At 47.7% G+C, this 16,635-nt stretch overlaps 2 protein-coding genes across 2 annotated transcripts; one reads left to right on the forward strand and one right to left on the reverse strand.

Moving 5' to 3' along the window:
• Window positions 1-765: 765 nt before the first annotated feature.
• Window positions 766-2,798, forward strand: LOC123086557 (mucin-5AC-like). Its single transcript, XM_044508315.1, has one exon. The coding sequence runs from the start codon at window positions 781-783 to the stop codon at window positions 2,386-2,388; it is 1,608 nt and encodes a 535-aa protein (XP_044364250.1). The 5' UTR covers window positions 766-780; the 3' UTR covers window positions 2,389-2,798.
• An 11-nt stretch (window positions 2,799-2,809) lies between these two features.
• LOC123086558 (uncharacterized) lies at window positions 2,810-15,258 on the reverse strand. Its single transcript, XM_044508316.1, has 7 exons — window positions 14,995-15,258; window positions 14,216-14,284; window positions 4,455-4,568; window positions 4,279-4,353; window positions 3,743-3,874; window positions 3,516-3,657; window positions 2,810-3,355 (listed from the first exon to the last, which is right to left on the reverse strand). The coding sequence occupies exons 1-7, from the start codon at window positions 15,181-15,183 to the stop codon at window positions 3,204-3,206; spliced, it is 873 nt and encodes a 290-aa protein (XP_044364251.1). The 5' UTR covers window positions 15,184-15,258; the 3' UTR covers window positions 2,810-3,203.
• Window positions 15,259-16,635: the final 1,377 nt, after the last annotated feature.

Here is a 16,635-nt window from a genome sequence, read left to right on the forward strand (position 1 = left end):
GATAGTGAAAAACAACATGAAACTAAAATATCAACTTGTGAAAATGATTGAAACCATTTTATTCAAAATATTTCAAGCGAGTGAAATATGTTTCATGATTTTTGAACTCATTTAAAATGTATTCGATCGGTCTTCTTTGAAAGTTCTTTGCGACATGAGTTCAAATATATAAAAAGTTTTGAAATTGGAATATTGGTTTAAAAGATATGAACAATTTAAGTTAGCAAACGTAAAATAAACGGATGGGCTTGTTTGGGAGAGGGAAGAGAGAGAATGGTAGCGCATGGATGCAACCGTGATGTACCATCTGACCGAAAAGAATGGGGATCATCTGACATACGCAGAGTGTATTGCGGTGTATTTCATCTGAAAAATCATTCATGGTTATACATTTTCTGACAGCTGAATCTTGAGCACTCTGAGGGCATGTACAATGGTTAATAAAATAGTCTTATCCTAAATCTTGCATGTAATTTAGAAATGACAAAAAAATTATCTACAATGAGTCATCTCTTAGACTTATCTTCAATAACTAACTATTTCTAAAAACGTGGTGAAACATATTATGTTAAGAGATCATCTCTTGTCTTCTCTTAAATAAGATAGGACAAGTTTTTTCTTATGAATTCTCTCTCCTCCACCTCATCATATATCCTACATGACACTTTTAAGATAACATCATTGTACATGCCTTCAATAAACGGCCGGAGATCTGCCCGCTACCTGGCCTTAACGCGCAATTTTCCGTTTTGCAGGTATGTGAAGCGCGCGCACGAAATCATGTACCGGGAAGCCAGTGAGCCGGGTTTTCGTTTGGTTGGGGAAAACCCCTTTTCATCAAAAAAAGCCAACGAGCCGGCCGTCTCCGGCCGGCGCGTTGCGGCCAAGATTCCCAAGGGAAAGGACTCAAAGGAGCCCGTAACGCCCCAATTTCATGTACTCGAGTCAGCTGACGTGCCAGCGGCCCACATCAACCTTATCATCGTCAGCGACGACGACGATGATGATGAGAAGGAGGAGGAGGAGGAGGCTAACAAGGTCGCCGCTGAGACCAACAACTCGTCCGTGAACATCGTAGATCCTCGTGCGGTAGCAGCTGTGGCGATTGCGCCAGTCTCTCCTGCTGCGACTTCTGCGCCGGCTCCAGTTACTCCGGCAGCCGGGGCGCCTATGGCCTTTGCAGCAGATTCGGCTACCCCTGCTACTTATGGCCATGGCAATGGCGCTGCCGGCGTCTGCGCACGTGGGATCAAAAGGCCACACGCTCATGATGCAATTTTTGCACCCGCTCCGGGCGCGGGGGCGCCAGTGGCCTTTGCACCAGCTCTGGCTACCCCTGCTGCTTCCGATCATGGGAACATGGGCAGGATGGCCGAGGAACTGCAGGACTTCGAGGCCGTATCCGCCTCCATGGCCCAGACGATATATCGCCGCTCGGTGAGCGCCAGGTCGAACCTGCCACGGTGGGGGTGTCACGGCCTGCGAACCCCCAAGACCCGCTCGGCCCCTGCACCTTGCGGTTTGCCGATGAAACGCAACACCACGGGGCCAGCCCCTGCCTATGCTGGTTCCTCATCCCGTGCCCCTGCTTCTAACATAAGCAGCTCCGCTCCGAATTCTTCATCCCGTGCCCCTCCTGCTAAAATCACCAGCTCCGCTCCGGGCTCCTCATCTTGTGCCCCTACTGCTAATATCATCAGCTCCGCTCCGGGCTCCTTATTCCGTGCCCTTCCTGCTAACACCAGCAGCTCCGCCCCTCCTGCTAACATCAGCAGCTTCGCTCAGGGCTCCTCATTCCGTGCCCCTCCAGCTAAAATCACCAGCTTCGTTCCGGGCTTCTCATCCTGTGCCCCTCTTGCTAAAATCATCAGCTCCGCTCCGGGCTCCTCATTCTATGCCCTTCCTGCTAACATCACCAGCTCCGCCCCTCTTGCTAACATCAGCAGCTCCTCTCCGGGCTCCTCATTCCGTGCCCTTCCTGCTAACATCAGCAGCTCCGCCCCTCCTCCTAACATCAGCATCTCCGCTCCGGGCTCCTCATCCTGTGCCCCTCCTGTTAAAATCACCAGCTCCGCTCTGGGCTCCTCATCCCGTGCCCCTCCTGCTAAAATCATCAGCTCTGCTCCGGGCTCCTCATCCCGCGCCCTTCCTCGTAACATCAGCAGCTCCGCCCCTCCTGCTAACCTCAGCAGTTCCGCCTCATCTGCTAACATCAGCAGCTCCGCTCCGGGCTCGTCATCCCGTGCCCCTCCTGCTAACATCAGCAGCTCCGCTCCGGGCATGGCTACGCCGGAGCAAGGGAATGGGATTCGTGGCTTCGTCCGCCTCTTCGGCGTCAACATTGCCCTCGTCCGCCTCTTCGGCGTCAACATTGCCCCGCGGGAGTAGGCGATACTTCTGCAAGCGCTGCCGGAGGCTTGCAGCTCAGCATGCTAGTCCGTTAGCTCGCTCATGATTTCCTGCTGCTGATTCTCAATCAGCGCGGCGAAATAGTATCTTTGCTTCCATTATTTACTTTCGAGATGGTTGCTTCGGTTCAGATTTTACATAGTTCGTACCAGAGCTTTTAGCCTGTATGTAGGCTTTCCAGATTTATCAGTTTTATGAATTATTTCGAGTTTGATTCTAGGCTTCATACCGGAGCTTGTAGCCTTGTAGGCGTTCCAGATTAACCAGCTGTATGAATCACTTCGATTTAGATTCTAGAGTTCATACAAGAGCCTGTAGCCTTTTGGCTTTCCAGATGTAATCAGGTGTATGAATTATCTCATGGAATAAAGTTATAAGAGTTGTTTGAATAACGCATCTCTCGAAACAAGATTTTGTCCAACTTTATATATATAAAGCCCAAATGACCGAACTGATACAAAGGTGGTGGGAAAACAGAGCTGTGAGTTCTCGGAAATGAAGTTGCGAGAGTATATTCAGTCTGCACTGTCGTCTTACTCTCTGAATGTACATCAAGTGTATCAAAAATAATCAAGCTGTTCTACTTGAACCTCTCCTTGCATACAGCACAGATGCAAATTAAGTGGAAACCTTTTGATGTCAGAGAATGTAACTACATGTTTTTGTGGATCATGAGCATCAGTTAGATCTTAGAAGTATACGTATTTACATCTCTGATGATGATGACGATGACGATGACGATGATGATGATGGCATATGCAAGTGATTGAGTAAGCGGTACCAAGATCCGAGGGTCATATATTCTGAATTGCCAGTCTCGCGGCAATCATACCGATATTATGTTCTACATACTCAATTCCGCTGTTTACTCTTTCCAGAGTGTCTGTTGAATCCATTGCCTTTATCTTGTATTTTTGCAGAGTAAGAAGTTCTGCATCTGACATACCTGTAGTGTATGACTTTGATGTTAGATCAGACTACATGAAGCTGACGTACATCCTTTCTGCACCATCTCTTTAGTTGGTCATTCCAGGTAATATTGAGATTTAAAACATAAGTGTGATCAAGAAGTGATCAGGGGTGAAAATGGAATGATCTTTTGTCACCTGAAACTGATTGGTACGCGGCAAAAGAGAGACGCTCTACGAGCTCAGGGATAAATTCTTCGTCGTACCCTTCGAAAGTTTCTTTCTCAGACCACATTAGAGAGCTCTTGATGTTTGTTTGCAGCGGTTCATCCTCAGGCACCTAAATCGAGAGGTTTTTATGTCAGAACATCAGGATATTCAAACATACGCAAATCATCAAAAGGAACAAAAAATAGGTACTAAACCTTCAGCTTCATCTGTAGGCTGTGCAGATTGCACATGGACTCTCTTAGTCTGGAAATTCTCAGGCCCAATCCAGTGCCATCGCAAGACTTGTCCATCATAGGAGAAACATCACCACGCAAGTAGGGCTCCATCTGGATCAAGGAACAATGTGACCATCTAAAATAGAAGTGAAACACAAGAGGTACCGTGAACTGTAGCTATATAAAACAGTGGATCAAATTCAGGATATGAAAAGAGCATATGCCTAGGTGCCTAGCCATTCCTTTATTTCTGACTCTTCTTTCTTAGCCGTGCCAAAAATAATTCAGAACTACCACCGCATTCAACAGTCTATACAACTCCATAAGTGAACTTACGAAATCTGCCCATATATGTATCATAATTCAAACGGTAATACATTATTTTGATAAAAAAATGAGAACAATAGCTTTGAAGGTATTATACACACAATTCATAGAAGTTCTCAAGTACTTGGACAATGGTACAAGCATCAACATATAAAATAATTCACACTGAAGAGCCGGAACTTGCGTACCTGAAGAAGGTTCTTGATGTTCACACGGCATACACCTCTAATTGACACTAATGCTCCAAAATCCAGCTTTTGAACCTATACTAGAGATAAATCATTGAGTAGAAAAGGTGAACAATCCTAACAAGAACCCTGACAATGAAATATAGAAATACTTCACAGGAACGACAAGAACTCACACTTTCTATCTGCACCAAACAACCATATCTTACAGCGAACGAATCCTTGGAAGAGCTTGATAAAACTGGATCAAGGACAAAGTGTACAAGAGAATTTTGCCTCTTATACAAAGCCTGCGAGTGACGATCGACAGACATATCAGAAGGCCTGTTAGGATTCAAGGGTGACAACAATATGTAGTTCTTGTGTATGAACGAGTCAGAATTCCCTTTGTACTGTCCTAAGCACTCATTTACTAACTAGAGTTTTGTAGGATATCAAGCCAAGACTCGTTAAAAAAATCTACAATTTTCACGATATACATGGTTTCTTGTGAGACGTTCATTTTTTATGATCCAAGGGTGGAGAGTCAAACTACCTTACCGAACATAGTAGATCATATCTCACCACACAAGGGTGATAGACTTTTTACTTCACAGTAAATAAGGGTGTATATACTATTTAGGCTCTCTTTAAAAGCGCAGTCGTCCATAAGGTAAGCAGTTACTAAAATAAATACCTTACGGAATCGTCATAAAAATAATATTTTGATTAGCTGTATTTCAGAAACAATATACTATTTAGGATCGCATTAAAAGCACGATTGTCCATAAGGTAAGCTAGCTGTCAAAATAAATAACTTACGAAATCGTCCGCCCACCTTGTAATTTGATCAGCTGGCCCATTCATCTGCCATACCCCTTCGGGGTCATTGCCAGCTGGCGGGACCAGGGGCTACTGTCAGCAATGCGGGAGAGACGGGGGTCCCACGGATTGACGGGACGGGTCATGCTTGTGCCCCAGCCATGTGAGCCGCTTGGCGTGGTTAGGGGCTGCCACGAGTCCAATGCTTGAGGAGGTCCCGAGCACTGCGAACCCCAAACGACCTGAATGGGAGGGATGATGGTGACAACTGCGACGCGGCTCCACGTTTGGCCTCGTCTGGTCGGCCTATTGTAGGCTAGATGGGACGAATGAGAAGTGGTTCGGTTGCACTTAAAATATAGGCAAGGATGGCACACCCGTTGAAACAGATGACGTTGGAGGCCCAAGTATGGTCATAGCATGGTGATACGACAGCTCAGGAGGCCTCTACCCACTACGGCTCATTCCGGGACGTCATGGAGGAAACCCACATGGATGATGGGCGATGAAGGTCAACCCATCGTGGATGGGCACAACCATGGACACCAGCGACTCCCTTGGAGACTATAAAAGGGAGTTGGGTGGTTCCGTCCAGGGACATGGAAAAAAAGATCTAGAAAACATAGGGAGCTCACTGTGCTGGTTGTAAGCAGCGGCCCCTTCTCTCTTTCGATACACAAGCAACTAAACACACAACAGGAGTAGGGTATTACACCGACGCCGATGGCCCGAACCTAGGTAAACTGCCTCGCTGTGACTTCGTGGAGTGACCAGAGTGTTTTAACCCCTGGCGAAACAATCTAGGAGCTCAGCCGTAGCTTCGATATCAACAATCACCCGTCAACAATTCCCATCTTGATGCCCTTGGTCCCGCTTCGACTTCATTCTTATCCACTCAACTCCAAATATTATCCTTTGGATTATTATAAGTCTATTCTTCTCTTTCCATACGAGCTACCATAGATTTGTGATATAATTCCAAGAAAAAATAGTCATAGAACCCTCTACCCATATAAATTCGACTTTAAGAAAAGGGCAGCCCGGTGCACGTAGCTCCCACTTGCGCAGGGGGCGGGGAAGGGTCCGACCACTCTTTCATACGCAGCCTTACCCTACATTTCTTCAAGAGGCTATTTCCAGGACTCGAACCCGTGACCTTCATGGTCACAAGGCAACAGCTTTACCGATGTGTCAAAGCTTTCCTTGGTATATTTTAGACTTATGTGGAAATATTGCCATGTCCAGTGCAATATTTGAAGATTAAAAATTATTACTTTCTTGCCTATATATGGCCAATAATCCCCTAATATACTTCTGCATCTCAATAAATCCTAGAACATTATGGGGACGCTTATTACACCAATATTGGGTCAAATGGCATTGCATTTCATCTCTATCTCTTGGTCAAACTCATTTGGACCTATATGACTAATATACTTCTGCATCTCAATAAATCCTAGAACATTATGGGGACGCTTATTACACCGATATTGGGTCAAATGGCATTGCATTTCATCTCTATCTCTTGGTCAAACTCATTTGGACCTATATGACCAATGCATTGGACCCCACATCTTGATGCTTCCAAACTTCTTGTCAGTTGGACATGTTGTTCATCATTGTTATCTACACATGTGGTCAAAGTTTCAAGTCCAATTGCATATTGAAAACACTATTATCATCTATCACAAATTTTAGCTCCATATGATCACTATGTGTGAAACCCCACCAAATTTCTTCCAATATTGGTGAAACTTGGCCAACATAGTCCTTATCTCTATGTTCACCAGTGGTAACAATGGAAGGTTCATTTGAAAGTTCTAGCCCCATGATCATTTCATCGATGCATTTAAGTTTTTGGTCAATGGACTTGAGTGTTTGCTTGATCTTTGCTTCTCAGCTTCGTACACGAGTTTAGCATCTTTGCTAGAACCTAGTCATCAAGTGGCAAGGTCAGGATTGCAACAGAATGGCGGGAACAAGGTGTGGCATGCAATTTGCACGCCCTGGGTAAATGCCATCTCCATTGTGCATTGCGGACACCTCGCGCCCTCTATTCATCCATGGGTCCCTTGCATAGCTTCCGACAAAATCAGTGTCCGCCATCGAGCCTTACGACCTACCAATGTAGCTCCTAGCCCTGTCTGTCGAGGGATTTTCATCAGGTCCTAGCAATGGTGCGAGAGCTAGTATGTAGATTTGTAGTCGAGGGAACATAACATCAATCCAACATGGGATCTAGAACACAAGTTGAAAAGAAGACACGATATACCAAGGTTCACCCCCCTAAGTTGTGGGTAAGATCGATTATAACAAGGGTACTCGTCGAGTCTGAAATGTCGCGCTATTTTTTGCAATGTAACTAACAACGGTGCGAAATTAGCACGTAATTTGGATAATAATGGGCGCTTGTGCATTGAGGACGAGGACAACAATGGTCATCTCGTAGTTGAAGCGGTCGCACTCCATTGTGTGTTTGAGGGTGCCCCGCACCGTGATACTGTCGTTCGGTCCTAGTAGCTTCATCATCGTGTAGGTATAATTTGGGGGGGGGGGGGGGGGGCGTTAGCAACCAGCAGGAGCGCTGCCTTTTCATTAAGAATGGGGGATATTTGATGGAAATATGCCCTAGAGGCAATAATAAAATGGTTATTATTATATTTCCTAAATCATGATAAAGGTTTATTATTCATGCTAGAATTGTATTGATCGGAAACCTTGACACATGTGTGAATACATAAACAAACACTGTGTCCCTAGTGAGCCTCTACTAGACTAGCTTGTTGATCAAAGATGGTTAAGGTTTCCTAACCATTGACATGAGTTGTCATTTGATAACGGGATCACATCATTAGGAGAATGATGTGATGGACAAGACCCATCCATTAGCTTAGCATTATGATCGTTCAGTTTTATTACTATTGCTTTCTTCATGTCAAATACATATTCCTTCGACTATGAGATTATGCAACTTCCGGATACCGGAGGAATGCCTTGTGTGCTATCAAACGTCACAACGTAACTGAGTAATCATAAAGATGCTCTACAGGTATCTCCGAAGGTGTTGTGTTTGTTAAGTTGGCATAGATCGAGATTAGGATTTGTCACTCCGAGTATTAGAGAGGTATCTCTGGGCCCTCTCGGTAATATACATCATAAGCTTGCAAGCAAACGACTAAGTAGTTAGTCACGAGGTGATGTATTACGAAACGAGTAAATAGACTTGCCGGTAACGAGATTGAACTAGGTATGAAGATACCGACGATCGAATCTCGGACAAGTAACATACCGATGGAAAAATGGAATTACGTATGTTGTCATAACGGTTCGACCGATAAAGATCTTCGTAGAATATGTAGGAGCTAATATGGGCATCCAGGTTCTGCTATTGGTTATTGACCGGAGAGATGTCTCGGTCATGTCTACATAGTTCTCGAACCCGTAGGGTCCGCACGCTTAACGTTCGATGACGATATAGTATTATATGAGTTATGTGATTTGGTGGCCGAATGTTGTTCGGAGTCCCGGATGAGATCACAGACATGACGAGGAGTCTCGAAATGGTTGGGAGGTAAAGATTGATATATATGACGATGGTATTCGGACACCGGAAGTGTTCCAGAGGGTATCGGGTACATATCGGATCACCAGAAGGGGTTCCGGGCACCCCCGGCAAAAGATATGGGCCTAAAGGGCCAAGAGGGGAAACACACCAGCCACAAGGGGCGGGTGCGCCCCCCATATGGGCCGGCCAAGGTGGAGAAGGAAAGGGGAAGGAGGAAAGGAAAGAAATGGAATAGGATTCCCCCTTCCTTCCCCCCTCCCCCTCTTTCCTTCCCCCTCCGATATATATGGCAGGGGGGCGCGCGGCTTGGGGCGCCTACTTGGGGCGCCTAGCACACACCAGATGAATTGTTAGCTGTGTGCGGCGCCCCCCCCCCCCCTCCACCGTTTACACCCTCGGTCACATTTTCGTAGTGCTTAGGCGAAGCCCTGCGAGGATCACTTCACCATTACTGTCACCATGCCGTCATGCCGACGAAACTCATCTATTACCTCGACGACTTGCTGGATCAAGAAGGCGAGGGACGTCATCGAGCTGAACGTGTGCAGAACGCGGAGGTGTCGTGCGTTCGGTATTTGATCGGTTGACGTGAGAAGAAGTTCGACTACATCAACCGCGTTGTGAAACGCTTCTGCTTACGGTCTACAAGGGTACGTAGACACACTCTGTTATGACCGTCATATTAGGGGCTTAGCCCAGTGGGTTGTGGCCCAAGTTATCTTATCATTATTAGGGGCTTAGCCCAATTATCTTATCGTTTGCTTAGGAGTCAAGTAAACCTCTCTATATAAGGAGAGGAGATGTATCAATCTAATCAAGCAAAGAAGCAATCAGTATTTGCTCGGCTTCCCTTAGGGAGCCGGGAGACCTAACCCTAGCCGCCTCTTGCCTTCGCCGCCGCTGCTTCCGTCGCAAGGACGACGCCACGCCGCCGGCCGCCGCGCATCAGCCCTCGCCCTTCCCCCTCCTTCCCCTACAACCTGCGCCCTAGATCCGGTAGGGCCCTAGCTCCTACCAATTTGGTATCCAGAGACTCGGGCTCGATCATGTCTTCGTCAACGCCAACGCCGCCACTGCCAATCATCACCACCGCACCGATGACCACCGCTGGTTCCCTAACGCCGTCGGCCCCGGTCACCGTCACCACCGCCGGTTCCCCCACGCCGCCGGCCCCGGTCACCTCCGCTGCGCCGACACCCGCCGTTTTCACGCCAGAAGAAGTCACCGGCATCTTGTGGGATCTCCTGACGGCCGTCCAGGGCATCCATCTGTACCTGGCCGGACCGCACGCACCTCCGCCGGCTGCGACTACCGCCGCCTACGGCCACCCCGCGCTGTCGTGGCCGTCCCAGGGCACGTCTGCAATTGGCAGGCCACCGTTGCTGCTGTTCCAGGCGGGGCCGCCTCCGCCGCTGCTGCACCTGCCGCCGCCCCCTCTGGCCGCAGTGGCCACCGACTGACGCCGCGGTTACCGCCGCGCCCGCCCACTCTCCACAGGAGCCACTGCAGCTCCAGGCAACACCTCTACTCAGCTCCGGACTGCCGTCGTCCGCACCGGCCGGCCTGCCGATACACCAAGTCCAGTTTCCGCCCTCCCCGTCGCCACTACCAGCATGGGCGGCCGGGCCTTCACCACCACCGGTCTACACCACGCCTCCGGAACAGCCGACTCCGTCCCTGCAGTTCGGTAGGCCATCCGGCTCCGCGGGCCCCTACCCGGGGTACTCCGACCAGGCGCCGCCCGCCTCGCTGCTCCGCTCCTCCGAGCCAGTCAGACATGGCGCTCCGACCCAGACACTGCCGCGGTTCGCCAAAATTGACTTCGCCACTTATGACGGCACGGAGGACCCCCTCAACTGGCTCAACCAGTGCGACCAGTTCTTTCGCGGGCAGCACACCCTCGGCTCGGAGCGTGCCTGGCTCGCCTCTTACCACCTCCGCGGCGCGGCGCAGACCTGGTACTATGCCCTCGAGCAGGACGAGGGCAGCATCCCTCCTTGGGAGTGCTTCCGCGAGCTCTGTCTCCTTCGTCTTGGGCCCCCGATCCGCGGGAGCCACCTGGCAGAGCTAGGCTGCCTTCCCTTGACCTCCACGGTTCAGGACTTCGCCAACCGTTTCCAGGCCCTGGCATGCCATGCGTTGGGCGTGACGGCCCAACAGCGGGCCGACCTCTTTGTCGGTGGACTTCCGGATCACATCCACGTAGACGTGGAGCTTCGAGGACCCCAGGATCTCCAGACGGGCATGTACTACGCCCGCGCGTTCGAGCGTCGGGCGGTGGCCATCCAACAGGAATCACCGTCCCGGGCCGCTGGGACGCTACCCTCGCCGGATTCCGCGCAGGGTCGGCCTATGCAGGCTTCCGCGGCACCCCTCGCCGCGACCGAGGCGCGCCTGTTCCGCCGGCTCACCTCGGCCGAGATACTCGAGCATCGCCGCCAAGGGTTGTGCTTCAACTACGACGAACCCTACACACCCGGCCACGTATGCCCGCGACTCTTCTACCTGGAGGTTGCAGACTACATTGAGGAGAACGTTGTTGCCGCCGACCTAACCACCCCAGCTGTCACGAAGGTGTTTGACGCTGGTTGATCACCTCGAGGAGTTCAGCAAGCGCTTCCCCACCTTACAGCTCGAGGACGAGCTGTTTGTGCAGGCGGGGAGAAGTGTTATGACCGTCATATTAGGGGCTTAGCCCAATGGGTTGTGGTCCAAGTTATCTTATCGTTATTAGGGGCTTAGCCCAATTATCTTATCGTTTGCTTAGGAGTCAAGTAAACCTCTCTATATAAGGAGAGGAGATGTATCAATCTAATCAAGCAAGAAGCAATCAGTATTTGCTCGGCTTCCCTTAGGGAGCCGGGAGACCTAACCCTAGCCGCCTCTTGCCTTCGCCGCCGCTGCTTCCGTCGCAAGGATGGCGCCACGCCGCCGGCCGCCGCGCATCAGCCCTCGCCCTTCCCCCTCCTTCCCCTACAACATGCGCCCTAGATCCGGTAGGGCCCTAGCTCCTACCACACTCTCCCCCTCGTTGCTATGCATCTCCATGGATAGATCATTGCGTGTGCATAGAAAAAAAAATGTTTTCCCTGCAACGATTCCCAACAATATTTACAAGGTGGCATGTTTTAAAAGGGGACATGTCGGAAACCCCAAGATCGCAAGGATCCCAGTCAAAGCCACATGCTAACTACTCATGAATTGGAATCACTCGTGGCCGGAAGACCAGCTCACGCTGCGAAATTTCCTCGTAGGCCAGATGGGCCACCTTGAAGTAAGTCAGTCTCGTGCCTTTGAAGATGCGGCGGTTCCTCTCCTTCCAGGCATTCCACATTATGTAAATGAGGATGCCACTGCGTCGCCTTCTCAGAGTGTTGTCGTTGTCCTTGAGGCTCCCATCACACCAGGCGTCAATTGAGGGGAAAACAGCCGTCAGAGTGAAAGCCAACGGCTCTTCCACCCAAGACCACACAAGGCGACTGACGGCAGAAGTGAACGGTCAGCTCATACAAAGATGGTTCGCAGTCTCAAAGGCACTAAGGCAAAGTTGGCAGACAGGGTCACGTGTCCAGCCGTGCGTGGCCAACCGATTAGCCGTGAGGATCCTGTTGTGGAGGATGAGCCAGGAGAAGAGCTTACACTTTGGCTCTTCATGCGCCTTCCAGATTTTATTGGTCAAGAATCTCGGATAGCAGCCCAAGAATTGGGCCTCATAAGACGAGTCGGTCGAGTACACACCTCTGGGGTGCCCGTTCCAAGAGATGGAGTTCCGAGTGTGCGGGTCCAACCATGAATTGCTCAAGTATATGACCTATAATTGCCTTGTAGACAATTTCCAAGTCAACGACTTCAAAGGTGCATAGTTCCCTATGGAAGTTGTCGCCCCTTCCAAGATCACTGCCATGGTAATTTGTCGTAAGTGTAGGTACAACATCCCTGGGATAAGTCCGTGACAAACCCCTTCCAAAGATGTTTGGCCCAATGCAGCAGTTGAGCCAAGGACTTGGGGCAAAGATAACGCACGGGCATTCAGTTAGTAATTTGAAGATTAGGAGTTGCAACGAACCTCTCCAAAGTGATACATTAGATAGTTATCAGCACAATTTACATTTTTTAGGATTACTTTTCGTGCTTGACGGAGGTTTGCAATGTTCGTGAAATTTACAAATTTTAATAGAAATAGTCCAAACAATGTTGTCAAATTCAAATTTTGGTATTTACATTATTAAATAAACAAATGTAGACCTTTTAACTAGAACCCAACCTACGGAGTAGTGTGAAGACACCCCATCAATGCAACAAAGCCCGATTAGTGATAGTATTCACATTTATTTCTTTTAGTACCATCAGGTCTTGAAGTTCTTTATATTTGCCCAAAATTTTTGGTTGAGATTACATTTTCTTGCCCCATACTGAAAATTGTTGATTTCACAAATTTCATCCAATATTTCGAGAATTCCACTTCTAAGAGGCGTGGCATTGAACATTTCATTTAAACCAAAATGGTCTAATTTTTTACCCTCGACTATTTATGAAGCCTGCGTTTGGTCGCTCAACTCATCAAATAAGTTTGGTCTAGATTTACTCCCTTGGTGCATTCAAAGCAATTTTGCGATGGTCTGGTGGTAGTAGTTTACTACACGTACAAGTCCCTTCAGAAACAAGAGTTGGAAGCGGGAAGCAGACTTCATAAAGAAAAACATAAATAATATAGGGAATTTATGAAATATGAAATGAGTTTTAAAATAATGAAATTTATAATATTCTAGAAAAGGCATGGATTTCAAAAAAAGGTTTCCCCTTTCAACAGTTTTGAAACTTGAATCATTTTTCAAATTCTTGTTTTTTCCCAAGTATTCCAATAATAGATAAGAATCATGTTTCCTAAGTTTTCATAATATTTCTAAAACTTGTGAGATGTTTTATCCGGTTTCCTTATATTTTCATTGAATTAGCTGAGTTTCCTAAAATCTTCGCATTTTCTTTCTTGACTTCTTTTTCTTATTTTCTCTTTTCAGGTTTGTCTATAAAAGAAATTATGACTAGGTTGTCACTTGTGCAAAATGCAACCACATAATCATCGAAATCACTTCTAGTGGGGCAAGGGACCAAATCCAAACTTTTTTTACACCTTGGAAGGAAATTTAATTGATATAGAGTTGAGGGACCAAAGATAAAAGTTTGCAACAATGGAGGATCATAAATGGGCCTTTTCCCTATTTAAATGAAATAACATGAAATTTGTAGTAAAAAGGTAAGCTAGGATTCTTATTAGCAATATGATTGTGCAATTTTTACTGGGATACAGAGGTGCACACAGACTGTGATTTGTACACAAGCATGCCTAGGGCTAAACAATACATTTCCCCAATGGACCATCATGGTCAAATCTCTCTTAACTCTAGGAAGGTGAGAGTCATAACGTAAGAGACCATTTACATGATAAATCTACAAATGTGTGATGAACAATAATCTTTACGTAGCAAGGAAGCTAGATTATGCCAGTCGAGAAAAACAATAGTGAGATGCCAAAAGTAGCATAAAGCAATCAATTGAGCCAATGGTAATTACCTCTTCTAGCAATGCTAGATACCTTGCTTCATATAAGTGCAGGGTCTTGCATTCAGATGGAATCAACACCTATAATATTTTCATTATCTTAGTACCATCGAATTGCTATAATTTTAGAATTCCTAGCAATTTTATAGCTTTGCAGAGAAATAAATACCGAGGCAATCTTGATGAATAGAAACGGTGCAGATCAAATATGTGAGTCCAAAATTAATTCCAGAAGTTGGCTAAAAAAAATGAAAATTCTTCAGTTACTTGTTGTGAAGGCAGCATGTGGAAAATAAATCATGGCGATGTGATAACCTCACCAACAATTTACTCAGGCAAAAGTCATGACTCATGGCATTGTTGCAACTTGCAAATGCTAATTGCTATAACAATCGTGTGTAAGGTACATTAGCCCCTGTAAGTAGATTTTTTGCAAGAAAACACGTCTTGCTTTAACAAGTCAATGCCCATCTAGCAACTGACTGTACAAACCTGAAGGTGATGATACGCATTAGCAGGAAAAAAAAACAGACCCAGAATCCCTACTTTGGCGGATTCAACTAATTTGTTATGTTCAAACAGCCCTTGAATCGTGGTTCTGGAATTTTCCCTGTGAAATCTACCCCAACGCACCAAAGAAGAATTGGTTGCCAAGACCCAAACCAATTCGACTTGCCCTCCAACCAAACCATTCGACTGTGATTTATCATTATCATCAGATTTCATCTAACGCTATCCCAGACAAATGAACAGAAAGGGGATCCGCCTTTCGGTGTTCTCAGAAATGGTACCTCTGCGGGCTGGAATGGGAGGAGGGGGAACTCGAGCGGCGGCGATGGCGCCGGTTGCGGCGTGGACGAGCAGCGGGTGGCCCGGAGCCTGCGCCGGCGCGTCGGGCATGCGAGGAGTGAAGGGTGTATCCTATCATGCGGGTTCGGTGCTGGAGGGGAGAGGAAGCGGAAGGAAGCAGAGGCGGCCATGATGGCCGCCAAGGCGTGAAAATGTGGTGGGGGTGGGTTGGGTGGTTTCGCGGTTGTCAATGGCGGGAGCAGAGAGATAACGCTGATCAGGTAAGTATATTTTATTGGCATCTCTGTCAGTAAAAGGCTTGGAACAATAAAAATAACCTGTTTTATAGTTGTAAGAAATGTCCATTCCAGTCTCGTCCCGTAAAAAATATCATCTCGCAGATCAACCTGTTATTGGACGGTTACTCGTATTATTCTTGAATTTATTTTAAGATTTCCGCGATATGCGTTTGGTGAGAGGAGACGATTCCGTTGACTACAAGACGCATGTTGTGACTTCGTCAATCTTAAAATGATATGTTGGCTTAGAGCATCTCCAGTCGTTGCCCCCCCCCCTCCCCCACAGGAGACATAAAAATCGCCGCATCGGGGCGAGTCGGGGGTACAATCGGCGCTGGGGGCGGTTGGGCATCCAGCCGTCGCCCCTAGGTCGCCCCCAGGTGGCGATATTTGGCCAGTTTTCGGCCCACTTTCGACGAATAAAGGCCTCATATAGGCGAGAACCGGCCCATATTCGGCGTGGTTCGTCGTGGCTCGGCATTGAATTCTCTACATAAATATTTTTTATCACATAGTTTATCACAAAAAATCAAATAGTTCAACAAAATAGTGCAACAACAAATAGTTTGATACAAATAATATAGTTCAACAAATAAAAATTCATATTTCATCACACGTCGAGCCCGCAGTCGCCTTTGAGCCTCCATGGGTGCTCCACCAGATCCTGCTGCAGTTGATGATGCACCTGTGGGTCTCGGATCTCCTGACGCATATTGAGGTAGGCAGTCCAGGTTGCCGGTAGCTGGTGATCAACTTCGGCTAGAGGACCCTACCTGTAGTATGGTTCAGTGTCAAACATTGGCTCTTCCTGCTCGCTCTCGATGATCATGTTGTGCAAGATTACACAGCAAGTCATGATCTCCCACATTTGAGCTTTCGACCAGGTCTGAGCAGGGTACCGGACAACAACAAATCGAGATTGGAGCACACCAAATGCCCCGCTCGACATCCTTCCTGCAAGCCTCCTGCACCTTGGCAAAGTGGGCCTTCTTGCCTTCTGGCATAGCGTTTGAGATAGTCTTCACAAATGTAGACCATCTCGGATAGATGCCATCAACTAGGTAGTACCCTTGTTGTAGTGCCGCCCATTGACGTCGAAGTTCACCGGAGGAGAATGACCTTCAACAAGCTTGGCAAAGACAGGGGAATGACCTTTAGCACGTTGATGTCATGGAGCAAGGGGGGAGGCCGGCCAGCCCTTGGGGCGCCCAAGGAGAGGAGGAATCCTCCTCCTAGTAGGAGTAGGATTCATCCTTTCCTAGTCCTACTAGGAGGGGAAGGAAGGAGTGGGAGAGGGAAAGGAAAAGGGGGGCGCCGCCCCCCTTCCTAGTCCAATTCAGACTC

Source organism: Triticum aestivum, chromosome 4A (assembly GCF_018294505.1).
Source record: "Triticum aestivum cultivar Chinese Spring chromosome 4A, IWGSC CS RefSeq v2.1, whole genome shotgun sequence".
In the NCBI taxonomy this organism is placed as follows: Eukaryota; Viridiplantae; Streptophyta; class Magnoliopsida; order Poales; family Poaceae; genus Triticum; species Triticum aestivum.

Excerpts from the sequence above, each read along its gene's own strand:
- LOC123086558 (XM_044508316.1), bottom strand. The coding sequence starts at position 15,183 with ATGGCCGCCTCTGCTTCCTTCCGCTTCCTCTCCCCTCCAGCACCGAAC. Across the intron at positions 4,569-14,215 it reads ATCTAGCATTGCTAGAAGAG|GCTTTGTATAAGAGGCAAAA; the intron begins GTAATTACCATT and ends CGTCACTCGCAG. Across the intron at positions 3,658-3,742 it reads GCCTACAGATGAAGCTGAAG|GTGCCTGAGGATGAACCGCT; the intron begins GTTTAGTACCTA and ends CTCTCGATTTAG.
- LOC123086557 (XM_044508315.1), top strand. The coding sequence starts at position 781 with ATGTACCGGGAAGCCAGTGAGCCGGGTTTTCGTTTGGTTGGGGAAAAC.